The 22,626-nt window shown below is 43.7% G+C and overlaps 1 protein-coding gene across 8 annotated transcripts; it reads right to left on the bottom strand.

Moving 5' to 3' along the window:
* Positions 1–503: 503 nt before the first annotated feature.
* Positions 504–22,293, bottom strand: LOC135091227 (uncharacterized). 8 transcript variants are annotated; one of them, XM_063988672.1, is made up of 11 exons: positions 17,668–17,682; positions 16,369–16,483; positions 11,911–12,095; positions 9,429–9,677; positions 7,227–7,503; positions 6,302–6,469; positions 3,055–3,181; positions 2,299–2,484; positions 1,726–2,140; positions 1,049–1,157; positions 504–843 (listed from the first exon to the last, which is right to left on the bottom strand). In XM_063988672.1, the coding sequence occupies exons 6-9, from the start codon at positions 6,353–6,355 to the stop codon at positions 2,106–2,108; spliced, it is 402 nt and encodes a 133-aa protein (XP_063844742.1). In that variant the 5' UTR covers positions 6,356–6,469; positions 7,227–7,503; positions 9,429–9,677; positions 11,911–12,095; positions 16,369–16,483; positions 17,668–17,682; the 3' UTR covers positions 504–843; positions 1,049–1,157; positions 1,726–2,105. The 8 variants fall into 8 exon arrangements, 6 of the variants coding, with proteins under 6 accessions (XP_063844742.1, XP_063844743.1, XP_063844745.1 ...); XM_063988673.1 differs by lacking the exons at positions 16,369–16,483; positions 17,668–17,682 and adding an exon at positions 22,175–22,293; XM_063988675.1 differs by lacking the exon at positions 9,429–9,677 and having other exon boundaries at positions 17,668–17,685.
* Between the last annotated feature and the right edge of the window lie 333 nt (positions 22,294–22,626).

Raw genomic sequence — 22,626 nt, 5'->3', positions numbered from 1 at the left:
ATACGGCATACACTGGGATGATAAAACTACTGCAGTCATAAAGTAGATGAAAAAATACTGTGGGGAGGAATGTAAAGCAGTAAAATATGCAAAAAGAAAGAAAGAAAGAAAGAAAGAAAGAAAGAAAGAGAGAGAGAGAGAGAGAGAGAGAGAGAGAGAGAGAGAGAGAGAGAGAGAGAGAGAGAGAGAGAGAGAGAGAGAGAGAGAGAGAGAGAGAGAGAGAGAGAGAGAGAGAGAGAGAGAGAGAGAGAGAGAGAGAGAGAGAGAGAGAGAGAGAGAGAGAGAGAGAGAGAGAGAGAGAGAGAGAGAGAGAGAGAGAGAGAGAGAGAGAGAGAGAGAGAGAGAGAGAGAGAGAGAGAGAGAGAGAGAGAGAGAGAGAGAGAGAGAGAGAATGATGTGACATGACATCTTTAAGTACAAATGAGTATATAGTAACCATACACTGATACTTGTCCCCTTATACAGTGATAAGTTTACCCAAACACAATGGACACGGATGGAACTTTTGGAGGCTAAAGTGCTCCAGGTGACTGGTGGACTCCATTTCATTGCGGAGGTCCAGGATTCTCTGCACAGTTGGGCTTTTGGTGTCAGTGGAAGTGGTGGCAGTGTGGCAGCAGTAACAGTTTTGGTCTTTCTATGGGCAAGTTCTGTAGGATTCATATTCTGCCTCCTCATGAGGGACATCAGTGTGAAGGGTCAACAGAGCATCAATTCCCTCCTCAGGCAAAGAATGATGGATGCAATTTTCTGTTTCTTGTTGTTGCTCCACCTTTTCAGAGTGCTTGAGGCGCTCGTCAGCCAGCTTTCCACTGCTGGTGGGTGTCTCAGACTCACTGGTTCCTGTTCCACATCAAGAGTGTTAGCAGATGCCACTTGTATTTCATCTACTTAGTACATTACATCATTACATAAATAACTGGTGTTATCTGATATTAAAGTGCTAATGAGCAACATGCCACAGAAATCTGTTTATTTCAAGAAAATTATGAAGATAATAATAATGTTTCGTTGCACTTCATAAGATGGCTCAATTTTTACTACTCACCAACACTGCTAAAGATAGCAACTGGACTCTTAAGGACGCTGCTTATCTTCTCGAGCTGCTGAAGGTCATGATCTGCTTCCTTTTCCTGCACCAGCTTTGATATCAAATCCTGCAGGAAACAACTGTGTTAATTCACATTTTGAATAAATCTAATAGATGAAATTTCACTTACAACACCTTATGTGTCTCTGGTGACTCATGGAGGACAGATACATCACCTGAGAGTAAATGGTCAGTGAAGAAGTTGACCCTTGATCCTGGCTAATCACATTAAGTACATTAAACACTCCTGTTAACTAATAAATGAGGGATAGATTTCTCTGGAAGGTTACATTACACTACTTCCCTGGCATTTGAAAACATTTTGCTCTACATGAACTCATATGGAAGCTTTACTGCAACATTAAATCTCAGCTAGATGCCAGATGGTGTAGCCTCCATCACAGAGCAAGGTAATGATATGAAGGCTTAGTACTTTGGTCAACACCTGAATAAGAACCGTTTGAGATGCAGCAGAGATCACTAACCTGCCAGCAATTGAATAAGAAGTGTGTGAGATGCAGCAGAGATCACTAACCTGCCAGCAATTGAATAAGAAGTGTGTGAGATGCAGCAGAAATCACTAATCTGCCATGACATGAATAAGAAGTGTGTGAGATGCAAAAGAGAGCACTAACCTGCAGAGTGGTTTTGCTTCATTTCCTCTCATTCATGATGGAGGCTGGCAAGGTCTAACTCGCGTTCTCGAGCTTGTTGCTTCATCACTCCTCGCTGCAACTGGTAGATGGTGATGTAGTCACCTGAAGAAGGATAAAATTCTTCATTAAAAGACCAAGGAAATGGCATACAGTAAACAGTAAACACTTCCTCCACTTCACTTTTACAGATGATTCAAATGAGCAAAAAACATGCATACACCGATGGACTCTGTCTCCTCATGCACTACAGCATGCTTAAGCTGCTACTTCCTGTCACTTAGCTCAGCCACCTCCTTCATGCTGCAAGTTAACCTGCTCTCCAGGACCCTGTGAGGCTCCTGCAGTTGTTGCAGCTTCTGTTAAAGCTCAGTTCCTCCCAATCCTGTTGTTTCTCCTGATAAAACAATAAGTTTGTTTCTCTCAACTTTTCTTAATACAGCCTCAATAAACAAATCCAATAACAATGCTTTTATTTTGTTATTAATTCAAAAAATTGAGCAACAGTGAGGAAAAATTATTTGCTTTATTATTAGAGAATATAAACTTTCTTACCTTTTGGTTCAGTTATGACATCTTCAGACAACTTTTCATGAGCAAGAGATTCTCCCAGCAGTTTGTTATACTTATCCCTCTCACAGTCTAGCTGAACCTGAAGACTGCTGCACTCACTCTCCAACCTGCTAACCTCAGATGTCAGTGTAGCCACTTGACCCAGCAATTTCCCCTTGGTATCTGTACCTGGAGGTGAAAAATTGATGCAACAGAGGGCCAGACAAGAATGACCAATGGAAGTAATTAGACGTAATGTAAGAAGTGGGTATAAGACTAAGGGAAATAGAAGGGCAATGGAGAGAGGGTTAGATGCACCAGAAATGTCTGTGGAGCCAGGAAAAATTTTAACTTGTAACAGAGATAACTAAGAGCAACTGTGAATGAATAAATGTGATGTAGCCTCGACCCATGACTGGGAAAATGCAAAAGCAGCACCTCAGACACCAGGACCATGATGACTGGCAGCTCCCAAAATTAGCTGCTGGCTTTTGTACTCCTAGTCACCACAGGAGGCTCATCCACAGCTAATCCTATCAGCTGATCATCTTGGGTGAAGTAATTGTTTATCAGTCTGGCTGTTGAGTCCTGATGCAGAGATGTGTGTGTGTGTGTGTGTGTGTGTGTGTGTGTGTGTGTGTGTGTGTGTGTGTGTGTGTGTGTGTGTGTGTGTGTGTGTGTGTGCACTTTGGAAAGCCTCCCTCCAAGGAGAATGTCAGTTTGATATACAAATATATATTCATGTGGATGGTAGCTCACATTTAGCTTCTGAGTTCTCACATGAAGACATGCCATCCTTGTCTTTTTCCTCTGAGGGAGTGACTTTATACTCTGTGATAAGTGCATGCAGCTCACTATTCTGTCTTGTGACGTTTTTGATTTCTATCTGTGAAAGACACAAGAAGGCAGTAAGTTAACTTGTTTAACATGCCACATCATTTTATATATATTATGCCAAGTTTAAACAGGAAAGCCTCACCAGAAGCATCAACTAAAGACCAAAGTGATTAACAAATCTTTCACTTTACCACCCTTAATGACAAAAGCTGCTGATGTAGCATCCCATCCATATCCTGCATTTTTACACCTTCATGATTCCATTAGATTACATTAGATTACATTAGAACAGTATGTGACCAATGACGTCTCCATTCTACATTGCCATGACAAGAATACAGGGCTTTACTGAACATAAACCAAGGACGCCTCCATTCTACATTGCCATGACAAGAATACGGGGCTTTACTGAACATAAACCAAGGACGCCTCCATTCTACATTGCCATGACAAGAATACAGGGCTTTACTGAACATAAACCAATGACGCCTCCATTCTACATTGCCATGACAAGAATACAGGGCTTTACTGAACATAAACCAAGGATTCCCTCCTCCTCTCTCTAAGGGTTAGGGTTCTCTCAACAGTTACAGCGTGGTGTGAGAGATGCAGTGCTGTCAAGGCTTTACTATTTACAGGAAGCAACACACCAATAAATAAATGTTACTTTGGAAATGAAACTGAATAATCAAAGGCTTTATATCTCATGAACTTCCCTTCTTTAATAAACTGTCTTCAAGCTGACAGACTCCAGTAGTATTGCATCTTAGGAATATTCTACAGCTGATTTCATAATAACTGCTCTCTAAAACTGACTACATGCCTCCTTCCCTGCCTCCTACAGACTCTACTCAACAATTGTTGCTATTCTGTTCATGCTGGTGTGACAGTTAACCAGTATATTAATTCCTTAGTTATGTACACTCTAGAATGGTGGTTCATTTTATCTACCAGTGATTTGAATTCCCAGCTTCTAAGTATTACATTATTATTTGTTGATTGGTACCATTTGTATGCAATCAGAGAAAGATTTCAATATAAAAACATATCCATGTTACTGTTACCTTTCAGAATGTAAACCAAAATGAAAGCTATGTAAATTCTTACTTTAGATTATGTTGTCATTTCATTGAATGATGTAATTTCTTGGTTCTTGTGCTTCTTCAAATGCAGTCCCTTGTCTGGTTTCTCTGTCAATTCTAATTTCTTATTGCTCTGTGGAAAAACAAAGTGCAAATGTCCTATCCACTCCTATGCTGATGATACCACCCTGCACTTTTCCACGTCTTTTCATAGACGTCCAACCCTTCAGGAGGTAAACATATCACGCAGGGAAGCCACAGAACGCCTGACTTCTGATCTTTCTAAAATTTCTGATTGGGGCAGAGCAAACTTGGTATTGTTCAATGCCTCAAAAACTCAATTCCTCCATCTATCAACTCGACACAATCTTCCAGACAACTATCCCCTCTTCTTCAATGACACTCAACTGTCCCCCTCTTCTACACTGAACATCCTCGGTCTGTCCTTTACTTATAATCTGAACTGGAAACTTCACATCTCATCTCTAGCTAAAACAGCTTCTATGAAGTTAGGTGTTCTGAGACGTCTCCGCCAGTTTTTCTCACCCCCCCAGCTGCTAACTCTGTACAAGGGCCTTATCCGTCCATGTATGGAGTATGCTTCACATGTCTGGGGGGGTTCCACTCATACTGCTGTTCTAGACAGGGTGGAATCAAAAGCTTTTCGTCTCATCAACTCCTCTCCTCTAACTGACTGTCTTCAGCCCCTCTCTCACCGCCGCAATGTTGCATATCTAGCTGTCTTCTACCGCTATTTTCATGCCAACTGCTCTTCTGATCTTGCTAACTGCATGCCTCCCCTCCTCCCGCGGCCTCGCTGCACAAGACTTTCTTCTTTCTCTCACTCCTATTCTGTCCACCTCTCTAACGCAAGAGTTAACCAGTATTCTCAATCATTCATCCCTTTCTCTGGTAAACTCTGGAACTCCTTGCCTGCTTCTGTATTTCCACCTTCCTATGACTTGAATTCCTTCAAGAGGGAGGTTTCAAGACACTTATCCACCAATTTTTGACCACTGCTTTGACCCTTTTAAGGGACTGGCATTTCAGTGGGCATTTTTTTTTATTAGATTTTTGTTGCCCTTGGCCAGTATCCTTCCTACATAAAAAAAAAAAAAAAAAAAAAAAAAAAGGATGAACTGATTCAATAATATTGCTTTCACAATTTCAATATTGTTCACAATTTCTGCAGGAAGTTTACTCCATATATTTACTATACGATTAAAGAAAAAATGTTTGGCCTTGTGGGATTTAAAACGTTTGGGTATAATCTTGAATCTATTATTTCTTGTTAGGTAGAATGGAGGAGGAGGAGGAGGAGGAGGAGGAGGAGGAGGAGGAGGAGGAGGAGGAGGAGGAGGAGGAGGAGGAGGAGGAGGAGGAAGGAGGAGGAGGAGGAGGAGGAGGGAGAAACAAAGATAGGAGGGAAGGAAGAAAGGAAGAAAAGGGAATAAGAGAGAGAGAGAGAGAGAGAGAGAGAGAGAGAGAGAGAGAGAGAGAGAGAGAGAGAGAGAGAGAGAGAGAGAGAGAGAGAGAGAGAGAGAGAGAGAGAGAGAGAGAGAGAGAGAGAGAGGAGTTGGTAAGGAAAATTATTACAATGGTCCAAGGTGAAGAACAGGGACTGGAATGAGAAGTGGAAGAAGCATATAGAATTTGAAAATATAGTGAAGGAGGTAAAAGACCATTAAAAGTGAGAATGAGATCCCAAGTTACAGTAAAGGAGATCCTAGTGAGAACTGGGAAGCTGGCTGAAAATTCAGAATACAAGAATATTTGGGTAAAAAAGAGATATGAACTTGGAAGAAAGGGAAAAAGAGAAGGATCTGAGGAATGAAGCCAAGCAAAAAAAACGAGAGAAGTACAGAGACCGAGAAGCAGAAATTTTATTGGAGGGTACTAGATATGAAACTAAGGAAATGGTATATTCAGGAAAGGGAACAAGAAATGAAAGAACCACAACAGCAGACAGACAAATTGCATGTGGTGGGAGAAGTAGTATATTAAGAGTAATATATACAAAACGAACTTCATGTAAACAAATAAAATTTTCAGAAAACTTGTCACACAAAACCTTATTAACAACTCACCTTCTCCTTCTGCGGCATTTCCTTCCTTCTTATCTTTCTCCTTTCCTTCTCCATCTTCCTCCTCCTCCTCCTCCTCCTCTCCTTCCTCTTTCTTTCCACCTTCCTCCTCCTCTTGTGACTCTTAACTCTCTTCCTCCTCGTCCTCCTCTTCCCCTGTGCTTCCCTCCTCTGAAAGAAAAGACTTGTTTAAAAAGCAAGCAAATATAGTAGTAATAGTAAAAAAAAGTCAATGAAATGAAAGTTTATACACATATGAAATTAGTGAAAATTTGACACCAAACATTCTCTATCTGTAACATTACATCAGAATGACGAGAACACAAGATATGAAAAGTGAAAGGGAATGATGTATATAACAAAGAAAAACATTGTATAATGACATATGACAGGAAAATAATCTTGTATACTTGTCCCTTAAATACTTGCTTCCTTGTATATTAACTCCCAAAATGCTCATTCCTTGTACTCTCATTTTCAAAACACCTCTTCCTTATATATTGTCACTCAAACACTCCTTTCTTGTACACTTATTCCCAAATCATTCCTGTCTTCCTGTATTCTCATTCTCCAAACACTCCTGCCTCTGCACACCCAGTTCCTCAAAACATTTCTTCATTGTTTACTCATTCCCCAAACACACCAACTTTCTTGTATACTTAGCTCTCAAAAGATGCATTTTTAAACATCCATAACTCCTTTTATTTTCATTCCCCAAACACTCCTGGCTGTGCACACTCCAGCACGTTAACACCACACACACATTCACACTCTTAATATCATCTGTCAGCCCCTAGTGGAAAGGGACAATCTTGTGGCCCACCATACTACACCTCAGGAGGTCAGACACAGCATTCAGTTAACAAAAAATCACATTAACACCCACTCCCCACAGAACATAGTAACACAAAATCAGATTAACACTCACCCCAACGTCACATTCACAAGACAAGTTCTCATCCCACAGCCGTAAACTGTTTGCGGCCACCTACGAGGACCTTGCCAAGAAGATGCTTGCCTACACAACCCCAACGGACACAGCTCTGTACCGGCGCATCCCGGCTAACACGACAGGCCTCGCCAGCATCCTCTTCTTCATCGAGCGACTCCAGAGGTGCTACATACCCGCGGGGGAGAAGCCTGTTAGCATGGGAGTTGCTGCTGGCTGGTACATGTTGTCAGCTCTCCTACAACAAGGTGAGGACCTGTTGAGGTGTAAGACTGGTCAGTTCAAGTGTTGGAGCTAGCCATTCAACCAACTAGCCAATCAATCAGTCACTCAGCTAGTCAGTCAGTCAGTCAGTCAGTCATTCCATTTTGGCCATAAGTCACTGTTTACTTAATCAATCCCTCCTAAGACACTGCACTTTTTTCAGATTATAGAGCTGATAGGTCTCGGTAGGGGGTTGACAGGCCTTGGTGGGGCTTGAGAGCGCCTTGGTGGGGGCTGACAGGGTTTGGTAGGGCTTGGCAGGGGTGACAGCAAAGGCTTCTGTTTAAAATCTCACATCTCAAGCCACCTCATTACTTGAGAGGTAACAAAGGGCTTGGCAGAGCTTGACAGGGATTGGTAGAGGTGACAGGGGCAGGCAGGACTGACAGGGGATGACCTAACCTAACCTAACCTAACCTGACCTGACCTAACCTAATGTAAGCTAACTTAACCTAACCTAACGTAACCTAACTTAACCTAACGTAAATTATTCTAGACTAACCTGACCTGACGTAACCTAACCTGACCTAACTTTGATGAACTGAAGCCAACCTAACTCAGCCGAACTAACCTAACCAAATCTAATTATATAGAAATAAATAAATAAAATAATAAAAATAAATAGAAAAAAAAAACACATGATTCAGGATTCTGAAGCAAACCAAAACAATAGATAAAAAATTGTAATAAATAAATAAATAAACAAATATATCAGAGGAAAAGAAGAAAAACAGTCTTACAGGTGTTTTTGAGGTACTATGGCACATGGTACACTGCCAGGCCCTTGTACTGCACCATTAACACCACAATGTACACTGACATGGTACTGCAACAGTGGGAGTCTTGCAAGTTGATTCACCACTCTTGGAAATCGTTTAGGAGGTCTAGGAACATCACAGTTAGGTTAAGTTTTTGTGCTACAGTTTAAAGTTACAGTGATGCATGGTACAGTGGTTTATGGTGTAGGTAGACAAGGCCTTCCTGCACCACTAGCACCATAGGGTACAGTGCTGTGGTATAGTGACATGAAGAAATTAAGAAAACAAACTGAAGATTCATTTACCTGCCAGACCCAAGGCATACATTTATACTTTTATCATTACAGGTAGAAATCTATATATACAGAGAAACATGACATGTATGTATGTATGAAATATGTATGAACAGTATATTGGCATATAAATAAGCGTAGGTGAGGAGAAATTAATATTGTCAGTCTGGGATGACAGAGAGGGAGGGGATGGAGATGCAGGCATAGGTGACGCTGACTAACACAAAGTATCTTATTTAACTACAGACTAGGATTATCGGGCTGGGATGTGAATAGTAGATGTGTAAATGAATAATTCACCTATGGGCGTGAATGAGAAGAAACAATGAAAAAAAGAAGGGCACCGATGTTTTGGTGAGGGCGGGGAAAGGAAGGAAAAATATGGAAAAATTATCTTGTTATTTTTCGTACTATAGACACATTTTTACATGCACAGGAACTCAGGGTACATGTATCAATGTATAATCTATGTATGAACGCAGTATAGATGTATAAATAAGCGTATCAGGGAAGAAATAAGGAAAAATGTTAGCGACAAGGCGGTTGTTTGGTGTCGGATGGTGGGGAGAGGGGTCCAAACACGTACTATCAATCTCACTGACAGCTTGGACTATCACGGTAATACATTCATGGCAGATGTATGGGTGTATAAACTATCTATACACGCAGTATGGCGGTAATAATAAGCGCAGGAGATAAGAAAACTGAAAAAAAAACGAATGAAGAGAGGGCCAAGTTGGTGACAGGCAGCGGAGAGAGAGAGAGAGAGAGGGAGAGAGGGAGGCGGACATTGAAGAACCACTAATGTCACTACTATCTTGGACTATCAGGGTGATAAGTGCAGGGTGAGCATGTGTGACTATTACCTTCGCGATCTCTGAAGGCATCAGCTTGCAGCGTCTTCACAACCTGTATTTCGTCAATCTCTTGCTTGTTGGTGGTCTGCACGGAGGACCTGAGCCCATCAAAGACAGTCTTCGTAAATGTCTTGATCTTTTACGTTACGGCCTGTTTTTTTTTTTACCTGACCTTGACCTGCAGGCTTACATGGCTCTACAGGCTAGGGGAAGGCCTGGGACACATGTCTGGCGGGTCAGGCTAGGGCTGGCTGCAGGCTGGGAGACAAGATTCGCTATTATACTTTTCGATCACTGGAATGAACCGAGTAGCTGCGCGCGCGCGCGCCATGACGTCACTACGAAGATGCCAGATTTGTTTCACTCCCCTGGTCTGGCACTGTAGGGCTCTATGTGGCACTGTACGCACTCACACACCTTATACACGTAATACACACCTGCACACGAAGCACCATCACTTATGGCATTGTGACACTAGAGAAGAGGCCTGTACACAAACACACATAGACACACACACACATACACATATTCAGCCACACACACGTACATAAAGAATCAGAGTCTTTCACTCATTCAATTAAGAAAAAAAAAACCCAGACTGTTCGCCACTCAAAAAACATCATAATATTTTTTCAGTGGCACTGCGGCATTGTGAAGCCACCATGCAAAATATTTACACTCGTATTATAAAAAAAAAAAAAAACTGGAGGGTTCATTAGAGAGAGAGAGAGAGAGAGAGAGAGAGAGAGAGAGAGAGAGAGAGAGAGAGAGAGAGAGAGAGAGAGAGAGAGTTAGGTTTCATAATTAGATGGAAAAGAATCTGTTCTGAAAAATGAGAAACAGATTCAGAGAGAGAGAGAGAGAGAGAGAGAGAGAGAGAGAGAGAGAGAGAGAGAGAGAGAGAGATTAAATTGATATATGAGGCGCGCGGCGCAACAACGACGTAACCGAGAAATGGAAGTTTCGAGAAAAACGCGCTCAAAGTTAAACACTGATTGCGCACAAAAGGATACCCTTAAATAAGTAAGTATTATACATCATTTGAAAGGTCTTGGGTAGTTCTGTTTGGGGATGTAGGTTTCGAAGTGATAGGTGACGATTTTGGGTGGATGACTTACGCGTTAATTAACGCGTATACCGTAGGTAATAATTTTTTTCCCGATATTGTTTTCATTTGTTAATAATGTGTTAGAGCCTAGTACACATAGTATTAAGTGAAAGTTTCATGAAGATTGGTACATAAATAAATTTTTTATGAATTTTTTTCCGAGCGTAAAAAATAAAACTTACTCATTACCGGCACGTTATTACTCCTACCATAACTTTGACGTCCTGCTATGACTAACAGTGTGTAATGCTGATAATTTTATGTTTGTGCATGCATTCTGGTAAGTATTAATGGAAAGCCGCTATGTCAAGAACATTATGAAGAAACGAATTTTTTTTTTTTTTTTTGTATTCAATGAATATAGTTGGCTCTCATCCTTTACACTGGCTTGAGACAGTTAAGTTGATTACCAGGATACGTCTGTTTGATCCTGGCAATGCCCTTAGCGGATTTACCAACCCTTTAAATCCCCCTTCAACCCACTAAGTCGGGTTGACTGGGGATTTAAAAAACTTACGTAAGGCTGGTGGCCACAGCAGGATGCTGTGACACTTTCGTCTGCACTCTAGTAGCCATAGTTGCGTAAAGAGTCACGAGAAAGGTAGCGTGCGTCTGTGCTCGGGCGTGTTAAAGGGCAGAGTGGATGAGCACATGGTGAGTGTGTTGTCACCATGGCAACGGCGCTGGTAAACATGGCAGCGGTGCTGTGATTGGCTCGCCCGCGCCGGGCGGCTGCAACCGCGCCGCTGATTGGCCATACGCACGTGAGGCTGGGAGGAGCAGGTTGCGTCGTTGTTGTACCGCTTTCGAGATGTTAGTCCAGAGAAATTTTCTCCGCACTACGCTCGACTTTGAGCCTTAGTACAGGTGCTTAGATGGTCGAATATGACTTGGCCGACATCACCACGAGACTTTTACACCCTTCTACCACACGGAGCAGGCAAAAACACGGTTACGTCGTTGTTGTACGTACGTCGTTGTTGTACCGCGCGCCTCATATGTTAATAATTTCTTTTCATCAAAATAAAGAAACGGATGAATAAATAAATAAATAATTATAGAGAGAGAAGAGAAATATAATAATAATAATAATAATAATAATAATAATAATAATAATAATAATAATAATAACAATAATAATAATAATGTGTGTGTGTGTGTGTGTGTGTGTGTGTGTGTGTGTGTGTGTGTGTAGTGAAGTCTGGGTGGGTGAGTGTATGTCAGGAATGATGACAGGTCAGGTGTGTTCTTTGTGTCCTGGTGAGATGAGGTCAAGTGAAGTCAGTGTGTGCCAGGAAGGTTGTGTCCACACAACATACGAGTACATACATGAACAAGATTACAGTACACTACATGCATATAAATACTAATTGCTGTACTCACCAATCACTGACTCTTGATGTGGTGATGTGGTGGTGATGTTCTATTTCACTGGGGCAGGACAGGAGGTGGTGGTGTGGTGATGTGGTGATGCAATGATGTGATGTTAGTGGTGCTCTGTTCATTCACCAAGCAAGACAGGAAGTGTAATGGTGGTGTGGTGGTGCATAACACTGTCTTCACCACATCTGCCAAGACAATACAAGATAAACATTAATGACTTACAATGAAAAACAAGATGGAGATAGACAAATTAGGAAAGAAATAGGTTTCTATACTCGTAGAGTATTACTGTGTGTGTGTGTGTGTGTGTGTGTGTGTGTGTGTGTGTGTGTGTGTCACTAATTTCTATCTCTTTCTCTCTCTCCTGAGAACTATTTCATATTGCTGTACATCAACATGAAATATCACCACACAAGCCTCTCTCTCTTTCTCTGCACCTCACAACACAACACAAAACTTTATCACACTAATCAGTAAACAATACCAAAAGCTCCCCTTCTGCAGGCCTGACTCCTCCCTTTCATTCAGACCCTTTCTTTCCCTCTCTCTCAGCTTGCCCGCCTTCGTATCTGCGTCTATATTTACTCTTGATTCAAGTATACAACTCTACACCATACTGACCTATAGGTACAGTGCAAATAGCTTTTCTTCCTCCCTGTTTTTCCTGTCTCTCTGCCTGTCTGCCTCTTTCTCCCTCTCTACTGACTCATGGCTCAAAGATACAAGTCTAATTAAGCTTTGAACCTCTCTGTCTCTACAATATCATAAAACCTCAACACTCCAAACCAAACCAACCCTGCCAACACCTACCTGTCTCTCTGCCTCAGTCAGTCAGTCAGTCAGTCAGTCAGTCAGTCAGTCAGTCAGCCATTCAACCAGCCAGCTAGCCATTCAACCAACCAGCCAATCAATCAGTCACTCAGCTAGTCAGTCAGTCAGTCAGTCAGTCAGTCAGTCAGTCAGTCAGTCAGTCAGTCAGCCAGTCAGTCAGCCATTCAACCAGCCAGCTAGCCATTCAACCAACTAGCCAATCAATCAGTCACTCAGCTAGTCAGTCAGTCAGTCAGTCAGTCAGTCAGTCAGTCAGTCAGTCAGTCAGTCAGTCAGTCAGCCATTCAACCAGCCAGCTAGCCATTCAACCAACCAGCCAATCAATCAGTCACTCAGCTAGTCAGTTAGTCAGTCAGTCAGTCAGTCAGTCAGTCAGTCAGTCAGTCAGTCAGTCAGTCAGTCAGTCAGCCATTCAACCAGCCAGCTAGCCATTCAACCAACCAGCCAATCAATCAGTCACTCAGTTAGTCAGTCAGTGAGTCAGTCAGTCAGTCAGTCAGTCAGTCAGTCAGTCAGTCAGTCAGTCAGTCAGTCAGTTAGCCATTCAACCAGCCAGCTAGCCATTCAACCAACCAGCCAATCAATCAGTCACTCAGCTAGTCAGTCAGTCAGTCAGTCAGTCAGTCAGTCAGTCAGTCAGTCAGTCAGTCAGCCATTCAACCAGCCAGCTAGGCATTCAACCAACCAGCCAATCAATCAGTCACTCAGCTAGTCAGTCAGTCAGTCAGTCAGTCAGTCAGTCAGTCAGTCAGTCAGTCAGCCAGTCAGTCAGCCATTCAACCAGCCAGCTAGCCATTCAACCAACTAGCCAATCAATCAGTCACTCAGTCAGTCAGTCAGTCAGTCAGTCAGTCAGTCAGTCAGTCAGTCAGTCAGCCATTCAACCAGCCAGCTAGCCATTCAACCAACCAGCCAATCAATCAGTCACTCAGCTAGTCAGTTAGTCAGTCAGTCAGTCAGTCAGTCAGTCAGTCAGTCAGTCAGTCAGTCAGTCAGTCAGTCAGTCAGCCATTCAACCAGCCAGCTAGCCATTCAACCAACCAGCCAATCAATCAGTCACTCAGTTAGTCAGTCAGTCAGTCAGTCAGTCAGTCAGTCAGTCAGTCAGTCAGTCAGTCAGTTAGCCATTCAACCAGCCAGCTAGCCATTCAACCAACCAGCCAATCAATCAGTCACTCAGCTAGTCAGTCAGTCAGTCAGTCAGTCAGTCAGTCAGTCAGTCAGTCAGTCAGCCATTCAACAAGCCAGCTAGGCATTCAACCAACCAGCCAATCAATCAGTCACTCAGCTAGTCAGTCAGTCAGTCAGTCAGTCAGTCAGTCAGTCAGTCAGTCAGTCAGTTAGTCAGTCAGTCAGCCAGTCAGTCAGCCATTCAACCAGCCAGCTAGCCATTCAACCAACAAGCCAATCAATCAGTCACTCAGCTAGTCAGTCAGTCAGTCAGTCAGTCAGTCAGTCAGTCAGTCAGTCAGCCATTCAACCAGCCAGCTAGCCATTCAACCAACCAGCCAATCAATCAGTCACTCAGCTAGTCAGTTAGTCAGTCAGTCAGTCAGTAAGTCAGTCAGTCAGTCAGTCAGTCAGCCATTCAACCAGCCAGCTAGCCATTCAACCAACCAGCCAATCAATCAGTCACTCAGTTAGTCAGTCAGTCAGTCAGTCAGTCAGTCAGTCAGTCAGTCAGTCAGTCAGTCAGTCAGTTAGCCATTCAACCAGCCAGCTAGCCATTCGACAAACCAGCCAATCAATCAGTCACTCAGCTAGTCAGTCAGTCAGTCAGTTAGTCAGTCAGTCAGTTAGTCAGTCAGTCAGTCAGTCAGTCAGTCAGTCAGTCAGCCATTCAACCAGCCAGCTAGGCATTCAACCAACCAGCTAATCAATCAGTCACTCAGCTAGTCAGTCAGTCAGTCAGTCAGTCAGTCAGTCAGTCAGTCAGCCATTCAACCAACCAGCTAGCCACCCAACTAGCTAACCAGCCAGTCAATCAGTCACTCAGCCAGCCAGTCAGTCAGTCAGTCAGTTAGTAAGCCAGCCAGCAAGCCAGCCAGCCAGCCAGCCAGTCAGTCAGTCAGTCAGTCAGTCACTCAGCCAGCGAGTCAGCCGGCCAGCCAGTCAGTTAGTTCTGTGGGCCTGTGTATGGTTCTGGTGTGCCTCTGTTTGGTTTGTGTTAGGTTCAGCTAGCCCTCTGTTTGGTCTCTGGGCCATAGATGCAGCAAGACCGGTTCAAAATTCCAAGCACTGACGCACTGCACAGACTACCACCTCATGCCTGCTTGGTGTGAAAGAGTCTGCTGGGACAAATGACCTACACAGCAACTTGTATCAGTCCCCCAGATGTGTTCCTGGAAGCTCAGTGTTATGGATGCAGTGTGACATGCTGACTTAGGGAAGGCTGTCTGTCGTGGCTGCACCTTGCTGTGGCTAAGAAAAGGCTGTGTTTGTTTGAAGTGCTGTACTGGTCATGCTGGGAAGTGTACAGGCCACCATTAGTAGTAGAAATGTTGCACTAGAATGAAATTAGTTGGGAAATGTAATGCATAATTATTGGCAGGGAAAAGATGGTGACAGGGATGCTGGGACGTGCTTCACTGTACACCGTGGTGGCCGCCCCTTGGTGCTTGGCGGTACCTTATAGGGCATCAAGGGGCAGTTATTGTAGTCTCATCTTACAGCAAAACAAGTAAAAGAAAAAAAATAGTAATAATAATAATAATAAAAAAAAATTTTTATCATTGTCTTGATGAGCACAAATCTTTCCCTGCCAATACATAAACAGCACATTTTTTCACTAAATTTCACCATTGTAGTACACATTTATACTAGTAATGATGACCTGTAGACTTTCCAGGCATGACAACACTTGAAACACAACCATTTTGTTAGCTACAGCATAGAGCAGCCACCAGACAGCCTTCCCCCACGTCAGCATGTCACACACTGAATCTGTCAGTCTGCTTTCAAGAACACATGAGGGACTAACAGGAGTTGCCATGTACTTAATTTCCTGCAGATTCTTTCACACCAAGGAGTAGCAAGTTGGAAGTCTGTGATTGTAACTATCCTGCTCAATTTCAGCTTCTATTCTAATCTCTACTTAATCTCCATATAGTTCCATTTTGGCCATAAGTCACTGTTTACTTAATCAATCCCTCCTAAGACACTGCACTTTTTTCAGATTATAGAGCTGATAGGTCTCGGTAGGGGGTTGAGTGGTGGCTTGAGAGGGCCTTGGTGGGGGCTGACAGGGTTTGGTAGGGTTTGGCAGGGGTGACAGCAAAGGCTTCTGTTTAAAATCTCACATCTCAAGCCACCTCATTACTTGAGAGGTGACAAAGGGCTTGGCAGAGCTTGACAGGGATTGGTAGAGGTGACAGAGGCAGGCAGGAGTGACAGGGGATGACAAGGAACACCTCAAAATTAATGTACGAGTACACGCATGTACAGACCGACTGCCCCTCTAAAAATGCTTCAAACTTTCCTTGTTTTGTATAAGCTTGAGCACCTGGTACACTCACGGGCACACAGCACCCCCGGGCCGTCCCCCAACACCTCAGGACTCGGGAAAGGGGGGGTCCCAGGCCGGGATGGAAATAAATAAATAAAAATAAAAGCTGGAACCGGCCTTACCTTTCTTGAGGGCGTCTTCTTTGTCTGTACATATTTCCACGGTGGCACACGCTACTAGCCGTCCCCTGGACACGCCTCTCGCCACCTCACGCATGTACAGACCGACTGCCCCTCTCTGAAAAGCAACAAATTCAGCCCTATATCAAGTCTGACTCGTGCCTGTTTACATTTCTCTGGGTCTCTGTCAGGGCTCAGGCGTGTAGAATGAAAGAATGATAGAAAACGAAAGATTTTCAGGGGAAACTAGTTATAAGTCTATTATAAAATACCGTGATACAACCACTAATAATGTCTTAATAATGCACTTTTTCCTAACAGTATACTGAGGTCGACAAACTGAAAGGCTTTGGAGTAGTCAACAAAGACTGATTTCACTAATTAATTGCTTGGTATGTCAGTCACTTTGAATCGTCTTTTTGCCTTGTGACTAATTTTTAATGTCTCGGTTAGGTTAGGATAGGTTAGGTTAGGTTAGGTTAGGTTAGGTTAGGTCAGGTCAGGTTAGGTTAGGTTAGGTTAGGTTAGGTCAGGTTAGGTTAGGTTAGGTTAGGTTAGGTCAGGTCAGGTCAGGTTAGGTTAGGTTAGGTTAGGTTAGGTAAGGTTAGGTAAGGTTAGGTTAGGTTAAAAAAAAAAGAGATTTTTTTTCAGGTGAGGGCCAGTTAGGTTGTTTTTGTGGTACAGATTTAAGGTACAGTGACACATGGTACAGTGGCTTATGGTGAAGGTAGACAAGGCCTTCCTGCACCATTAGCACCATAGAGTACAGTGCTGTGGTACTGTAGCACTGAAATATTAAGCAAACACAAAAAAAAAAAGATATTTTTTTTCAGGTGAGGGCCAGTTAGGTTGTTTTTGTGGTACAGTTTTAAGGTACAGTGACGCATGGTACAGTCGCTTATGGTGAAGGTAGACAAGGCCTTCCTGCACCATTAGCATCATAGGGTACAGTGATGTGGTATTGTAGCACTGAAATATTAAGAACACGAAAAAAAAACGATATATTTTTTTTTAAGTGAGGGCCAGTTAGGTTAAGTTTTTGGGGTACAGTTTAAATGTACAGTGACGCATGGTATAGTGGCTTATGGTGCAGGTAGACAAGGCCTTCCTGCACCATTAGCACCACAGAGAGAGAGAGAGAGAGAGAGAGAGAGAGAGAGAGAGAGAGAGAGAGAGAGAGAGAGAGAGAGAGAGAGAGAGAGAGAGAGAGAGAGACTTAAGCAAACCTAACTAACTGAATTAATATAAACCTAACCTGATGGAAAGAAATAAAGAAAAAATAAAAGCTGCAACCGGCCTTACCTTTCTTGAGAAGCGTCTTTTTTATGTTTTTACATATTTCCCTGGTGGCAGACGCTACTAGCCGCCCCCTGGCGACACCCCTCGCCACCTCACACATGTACAGACCGACTGCCGCTTTAAAAAGCAACAAATTCACTCCTATATCAAGTCTGACTGGTGCGTTTGTTTACATTTCTCTGGGTCTCGGTCTGGACTCAGGCCTGCAGGATGGGAGAATGTTAGAAAACGAGAGATTTTCAGGCAAAACTAATATAAGTTATTGTTGTGATACAAAACTACAACCACTAATAATAATATACCTCATGTTTTAATAATGCCAAGACAATACAAGATAAACATTAATGACTTACAATGAAAAACAAGATGGAGATAGACAAATTAGGAAAGAAATAGGTTTCTATAGAGTATTACTGTGTGTGTGTGTGTGTGTGTGTGTGTGTGTGTGTGTGTGTGTGTGTGTGTCACTAATTTCTATCTCTTTCTCTCTCTCCTGAGAACTATTTCATATTGCTGTACATCAACATGAAATATCACCACACAAGCCTCTCTCTTTCTCTGCACCTCACAACACAACACAACACTTTATCACACTAATCAGTAAACAATACCAAAAGCTCCCCTTCTGCAGGCCTGACTCCTCCCTTTCATTCAGACCCTTTCTTTCCCTCTCTCTCAGCTTGCCCGCCTTCGTATCTGCGTCTATATTTACTCTTGATTCAAGTATACAACTCTACACCATACTGACCTATAGGTACAGTGCAAATAGCTTTTCTTCCTCCCTGTTTTTCCTGTCTCTCTGCCTGTCTGCCTCTTTCTCCCTCTCTACTGACTCATGGCTCAAAGATACAAGTCTAATTAAGCTTTGAACCTCTCTGTCTCTACAATATCATAAAACCTCAACACTCCAAACCAAACCAACCCTGCCAACACCTACCTGTCTCTCTGCCTCAGTCAGTCAGTCAGTCAGTCAGTCAGTCAGTCAGTCAGCCATTCAACCAGCCAGCTAGCCATTCAACCAACCAGCCAATCAATCAGTCACTCAGCTAGTCAGTCAGTCAGTCAGTCAGTCAGTCAGTCAGTCAGTCAGTCAGTCAGTCAGCCAGTCAGTCAGCCATTCAACCAGCCAGCTAGCCATTCAACCAACTAGCCAATCAATCAGTCACTCAGCTAGTCAGTCAGTCAGTCAGTCAGTCAGTCAGTCAGTCAGTCAGTCAGTCAGTCAGCCATTCAACCAGCCAGCTAGCCATTCAACCAACCAGCCAATCAATCAGTCACTCAGCTAGTCAGTTAGTCAGTCAGTCAGTCAGTCAGTCAGTCAGTCAGTCAGTCAGTCAGCCATTCAACCAGCCAGCTAGCCATTCAACCAACCAGCCAATCAATCAGTCACTCAGTTAGTCAGTCAGTCAGTCAGTCAGTCAGTCAGTCAGTCAGTCAGTCAGTCAGTCAGTCAGTCAGTTAGCCATTCAACCAGCCAGCTAGCCATTCAACCAACCAGCCAATAAATCAGTCACTCAGCTAGTCAGTCAGTCAGTCAGTCAGTCAGTCAGTCAGTCAGTCAGTCAGTCAGTCAGCCATTCAACCAGCCAGCTAGGCATTCAACCAACCAGCCAATCAATCAGTCACTCAGCTAGTCAGTCAGTCAGTCAGTCAGTCAGTCAGTCAGTCAGTCAGTCAGTCAGCCAGTCAGTCAGCCATTCAACCAGCCAGCTAGCCATTCAACCAACTAGCCAATCAATCAGTCACTCAGTCAGTCAGTCAGTCAGTCAGTCAGTCAGTCAGTCAGTCAGTCAGCCATTCAACCAGCCAGCTAGCCATTCAACCAACCAGCCAATCAATCAGTCACTCAGCTAGTCAGTTAGTCAGTCAGTCAGTCAGTCAGTCAGTCAGTCAGTCAGTCAGTCAGTCAGCCATTCAACCAGCCAGCTAGCCATTCAACCAACCAGCCAATCAATCAGTCACTAAGTTAGTCAGTCAGTCAGTCAGTCAGTCAGTCAGTCAGTCAGTCAGTCAGTTAGCCATTCAACCAGCCAGCTAGCCATTCAACCAACCAGCCAATCAATCAGTCACTCAGCTAGTCAGTCAGTCAGTCAGTCAGTCAGTCAGTCAGTCAGTCAGTCAGTCAGTCAGTCAGTCAGTCAGCCATTCAACCAGCCAGCTAGGCATGCAACCAACCAGCCAATCAATCAGTCACTCAGCTAGTCAGTCAGTCAGTCAGTCAGTCAGTCAGTCAGTCAGTTAGTCAGTCAGTCAGCCAGTCAGTCAGCCATTCAACCAGCCAGCTAGCCATTCAACCAACTAGCCAATCAATCAGTCACTCAGCTAGTCAGTCAGTCAGTCAGTCAGTCAGTCAGTCAGTCAGTCAGTCAGTCAGTCAGTCAGTCAGTCAGCCATTCAACCAACCAGCCAATCAATCAGTCACTCAGCTAGTCAGTTAGTCAGTCAGTCAGTCAGTAAGTCAGTCAGTCAGTCAGTCAGTCAGCCATTCAACCAGCCAGCTAGCCATTCAACCAACCAGCCAATCAATCAGTCACTCAGTTAGTCAGTCAGTCAGTCAGTCAGTCAGTCAGTCAGTCAGTCAGTAAGTTAGCCATTCAACCAGCCAGCTAGCCATTCGACAAACCTGCCAATCAATCAGTCACTCAGCTAGTCAGTCAGTCAGTTAGTCAGTCAGTCAGTCAGTCAGTCAGTCAGTCAGTCAGTCAGTCAGTCAGTCAGTCAGTCAGCCATTCAACCAGCCAGCTAGGCATTCAACCAACCAGCCAATCAATCAGTCACTCAGCTAGTCAGTCAGTCAGTCAGTCAGTCAGTCAGTCAGTCAGCCATTCAACCAACCAGCTAGCCACCCAACTAGCTAACCAGCCTGTCAATCAGTCACTCAGCCAGCCAGTCAGTCAGTCAGTCAGTTAGTAAGCCAGCCAGCAAGCCAGCCAGCCAGCCAGTTAGTCAGTCAGTCAGTCAGTCACTCAGCCAGCGAGTCAGCCGGCCAGCCAGTCAGTTAGTTCTGTGGGCCTGTGTATGGTTCTGGTGGGCGTCTGTTTGGTTTGTGTTAGGTTCAGCTAGCCCTCTGTTTGGTCTCTGGGCCATAGATGCAGCAAGACCGGTTCAAAATTCCAAGCACTGACGCACTGCACAGACTACCACCTCATGCCTGCTTGGTGTGAAAGAGTCTGCTGGGACAAATGACCTACACAGCAACTTGTATCAGTCCCCCAGATGTGTTCCTGGAAGCTCAGTGTTATGGATGCAGTGTGACATGCTGACTTAGGGAAGGCTGTCTGTCGTGGCTGCACCTTGCTGTGGCTAAGAAAAGGCTGTGTTTGTTTGAAGTGCTGTACTGGTCATGCTGGGAAGTGTACAGGTCACCATTAGTAGTAGAAATGTTGCACTAGAATGAAATTAGTTGGGAAATGTAATGCATAATTATTGGCAGGGAAAAGATGGTGACAGGGATGCTGGGACGTGCTTCACTGTGCACCGTGGTGGCCGCCCCTTGGTGCTTGGCGGTACCTTATAGGGCATCAAGGGGCAGTTATTGTAGTCTCATCTTACAGCAAAACAAGTAAAAGAAAAAAAATAGTAATAATAATAATAATATAAAATTTTTTTTTATCATTGTCTTGATGAGCACAAATCTTTCCCTGCCAATACATAAACAGCACATTTTTTCACTAAATTTCACCATTGTAGTACACATTTATACTAGTAATGATGACCTGTAGACTTTCCAGGCATGACAACACTTGAAACACAACCATTTTGTTAGCTACAGCATAGAGCAGCCACCAGACAGCCTTCCCCCACGTCAGCATGTCACACACTGAATCTGTCAGTCTGCTTTCAAGAACACATGAGGGACTAACAGGAGTTGCCATGTACTTAATTTCCTGCAGATTCTTTCACACCAAGGAGTAGCAAGTTGGAAGTCTGTGATTGTAACTATCCTGCTCAATTTCAGCTTCTATTCTAATCTCTACTTAATCTCCATATAGTTCCATTTTGGCCATAAGTCACTGTTTACTTAATCAATCCCTCCTAAGACACTGCACTTTTTTCAGATTATAGAGCTGATAGGTCTCGGTAGGGGGTTGAGTGGTGGCTTGAGAGGGCCTTGGTGGGAGCTGACAGGGTTTGGTAGGGCTTGGCAGGGGTGACAGCAAAGGCTTCTGTTTAAAATCTCACATCTCAAGCCACCTCATTACTTGAGAGGTGACAAAGGGCTTGGCAGAGCTTGACAGGGATTGGTAGAGGTGACAGAGGCAGGCAGGAGTGACAGGGGATGACAAGGAACACCTCAAAATTAATGTACACGCATGTACGAGTACAGACCGACTGCCCCTCTAAAAATGCTTCAAACTTTCCTTGTTTTGTATATGCTTGAGCACCTGGTACACTCACGGGCACACAGCACCCCCGGGCCGTCCCCCAACACCTCAGGACTCGGGAAAGGGGCGGTCCCAGGCCGGGATGGAAATAAATAAATAAAAATAAAAGCTGGAACCGGCCTTACCTTTCTTGAGGGCGTCTTCTTTATGTCTGTACATATTTCCACGGTGGCACACGCTACTAGCCGCCCCCTGGACACGCCTCTCGCCACCTCACGCATGTACAGACCGACTGCCCCTCTCTGAAAAGCAACAAATTCAGCCCTATATCAAGTCTGACTCGTGCCTGTTTACATTTCTCTGGGTCTCTGTCAGGGCTCAGGCGTGTAGAATGAAAGAATGATAGAAAACGAAAGATTTTCAGGGGAAACTAGTTATAAGTCTATTATAAAATACCGTGATACAACCACTAATAATGTCTTAATAATGCACTTTTTCCTAACAGTATACTGAGGTCGACAAACTGAAAGGCTTTGGAGTAGTCAACAAAGACTGATTTCACTAATTAATTGCTTGGTATGTCAGTCACTTTGAATCGTCTTTTTGCCTTGTGACTAATTTTTAATGTCTCGGTTAG

Source organism: Scylla paramamosain, chromosome 37 (genome assembly GCF_035594125.1).
Source record: "Scylla paramamosain isolate STU-SP2022 chromosome 37, ASM3559412v1, whole genome shotgun sequence".
In the NCBI taxonomy this organism is placed as follows: Eukaryota; Metazoa; Arthropoda; class Malacostraca; order Decapoda; family Portunidae; genus Scylla; species Scylla paramamosain.
Note: the sequence above shows the minus strand (reverse complement) of the source record. Positions and strands in the feature narration are given on the sequence as shown.

Bases quoted from the DNA above. Each gene is read 5' to 3' on its own strand.
- LOC135091227 (XM_063988673.1), bottom strand. From the start codon at position 6,355: ATGGAGAAGGAAAGGAGAAAGATAAGAAGGAAGGAAATGCCGCAGAAG. The intron at 3,182-6,301 runs GTGAGTTGTTAA...TGTCTTTCACAG, and splicing joins AAATGCCGCAGAAGGAGAAG to ATAGAAATCAAAAACGTCAC. The intron at 2,485-3,054 runs GTGAGCTACCAT...TTTCACCTCCAG, and splicing joins TGAGAACTCAGAAGCTAAAT to GTACAGATACCAAGGGGAAA.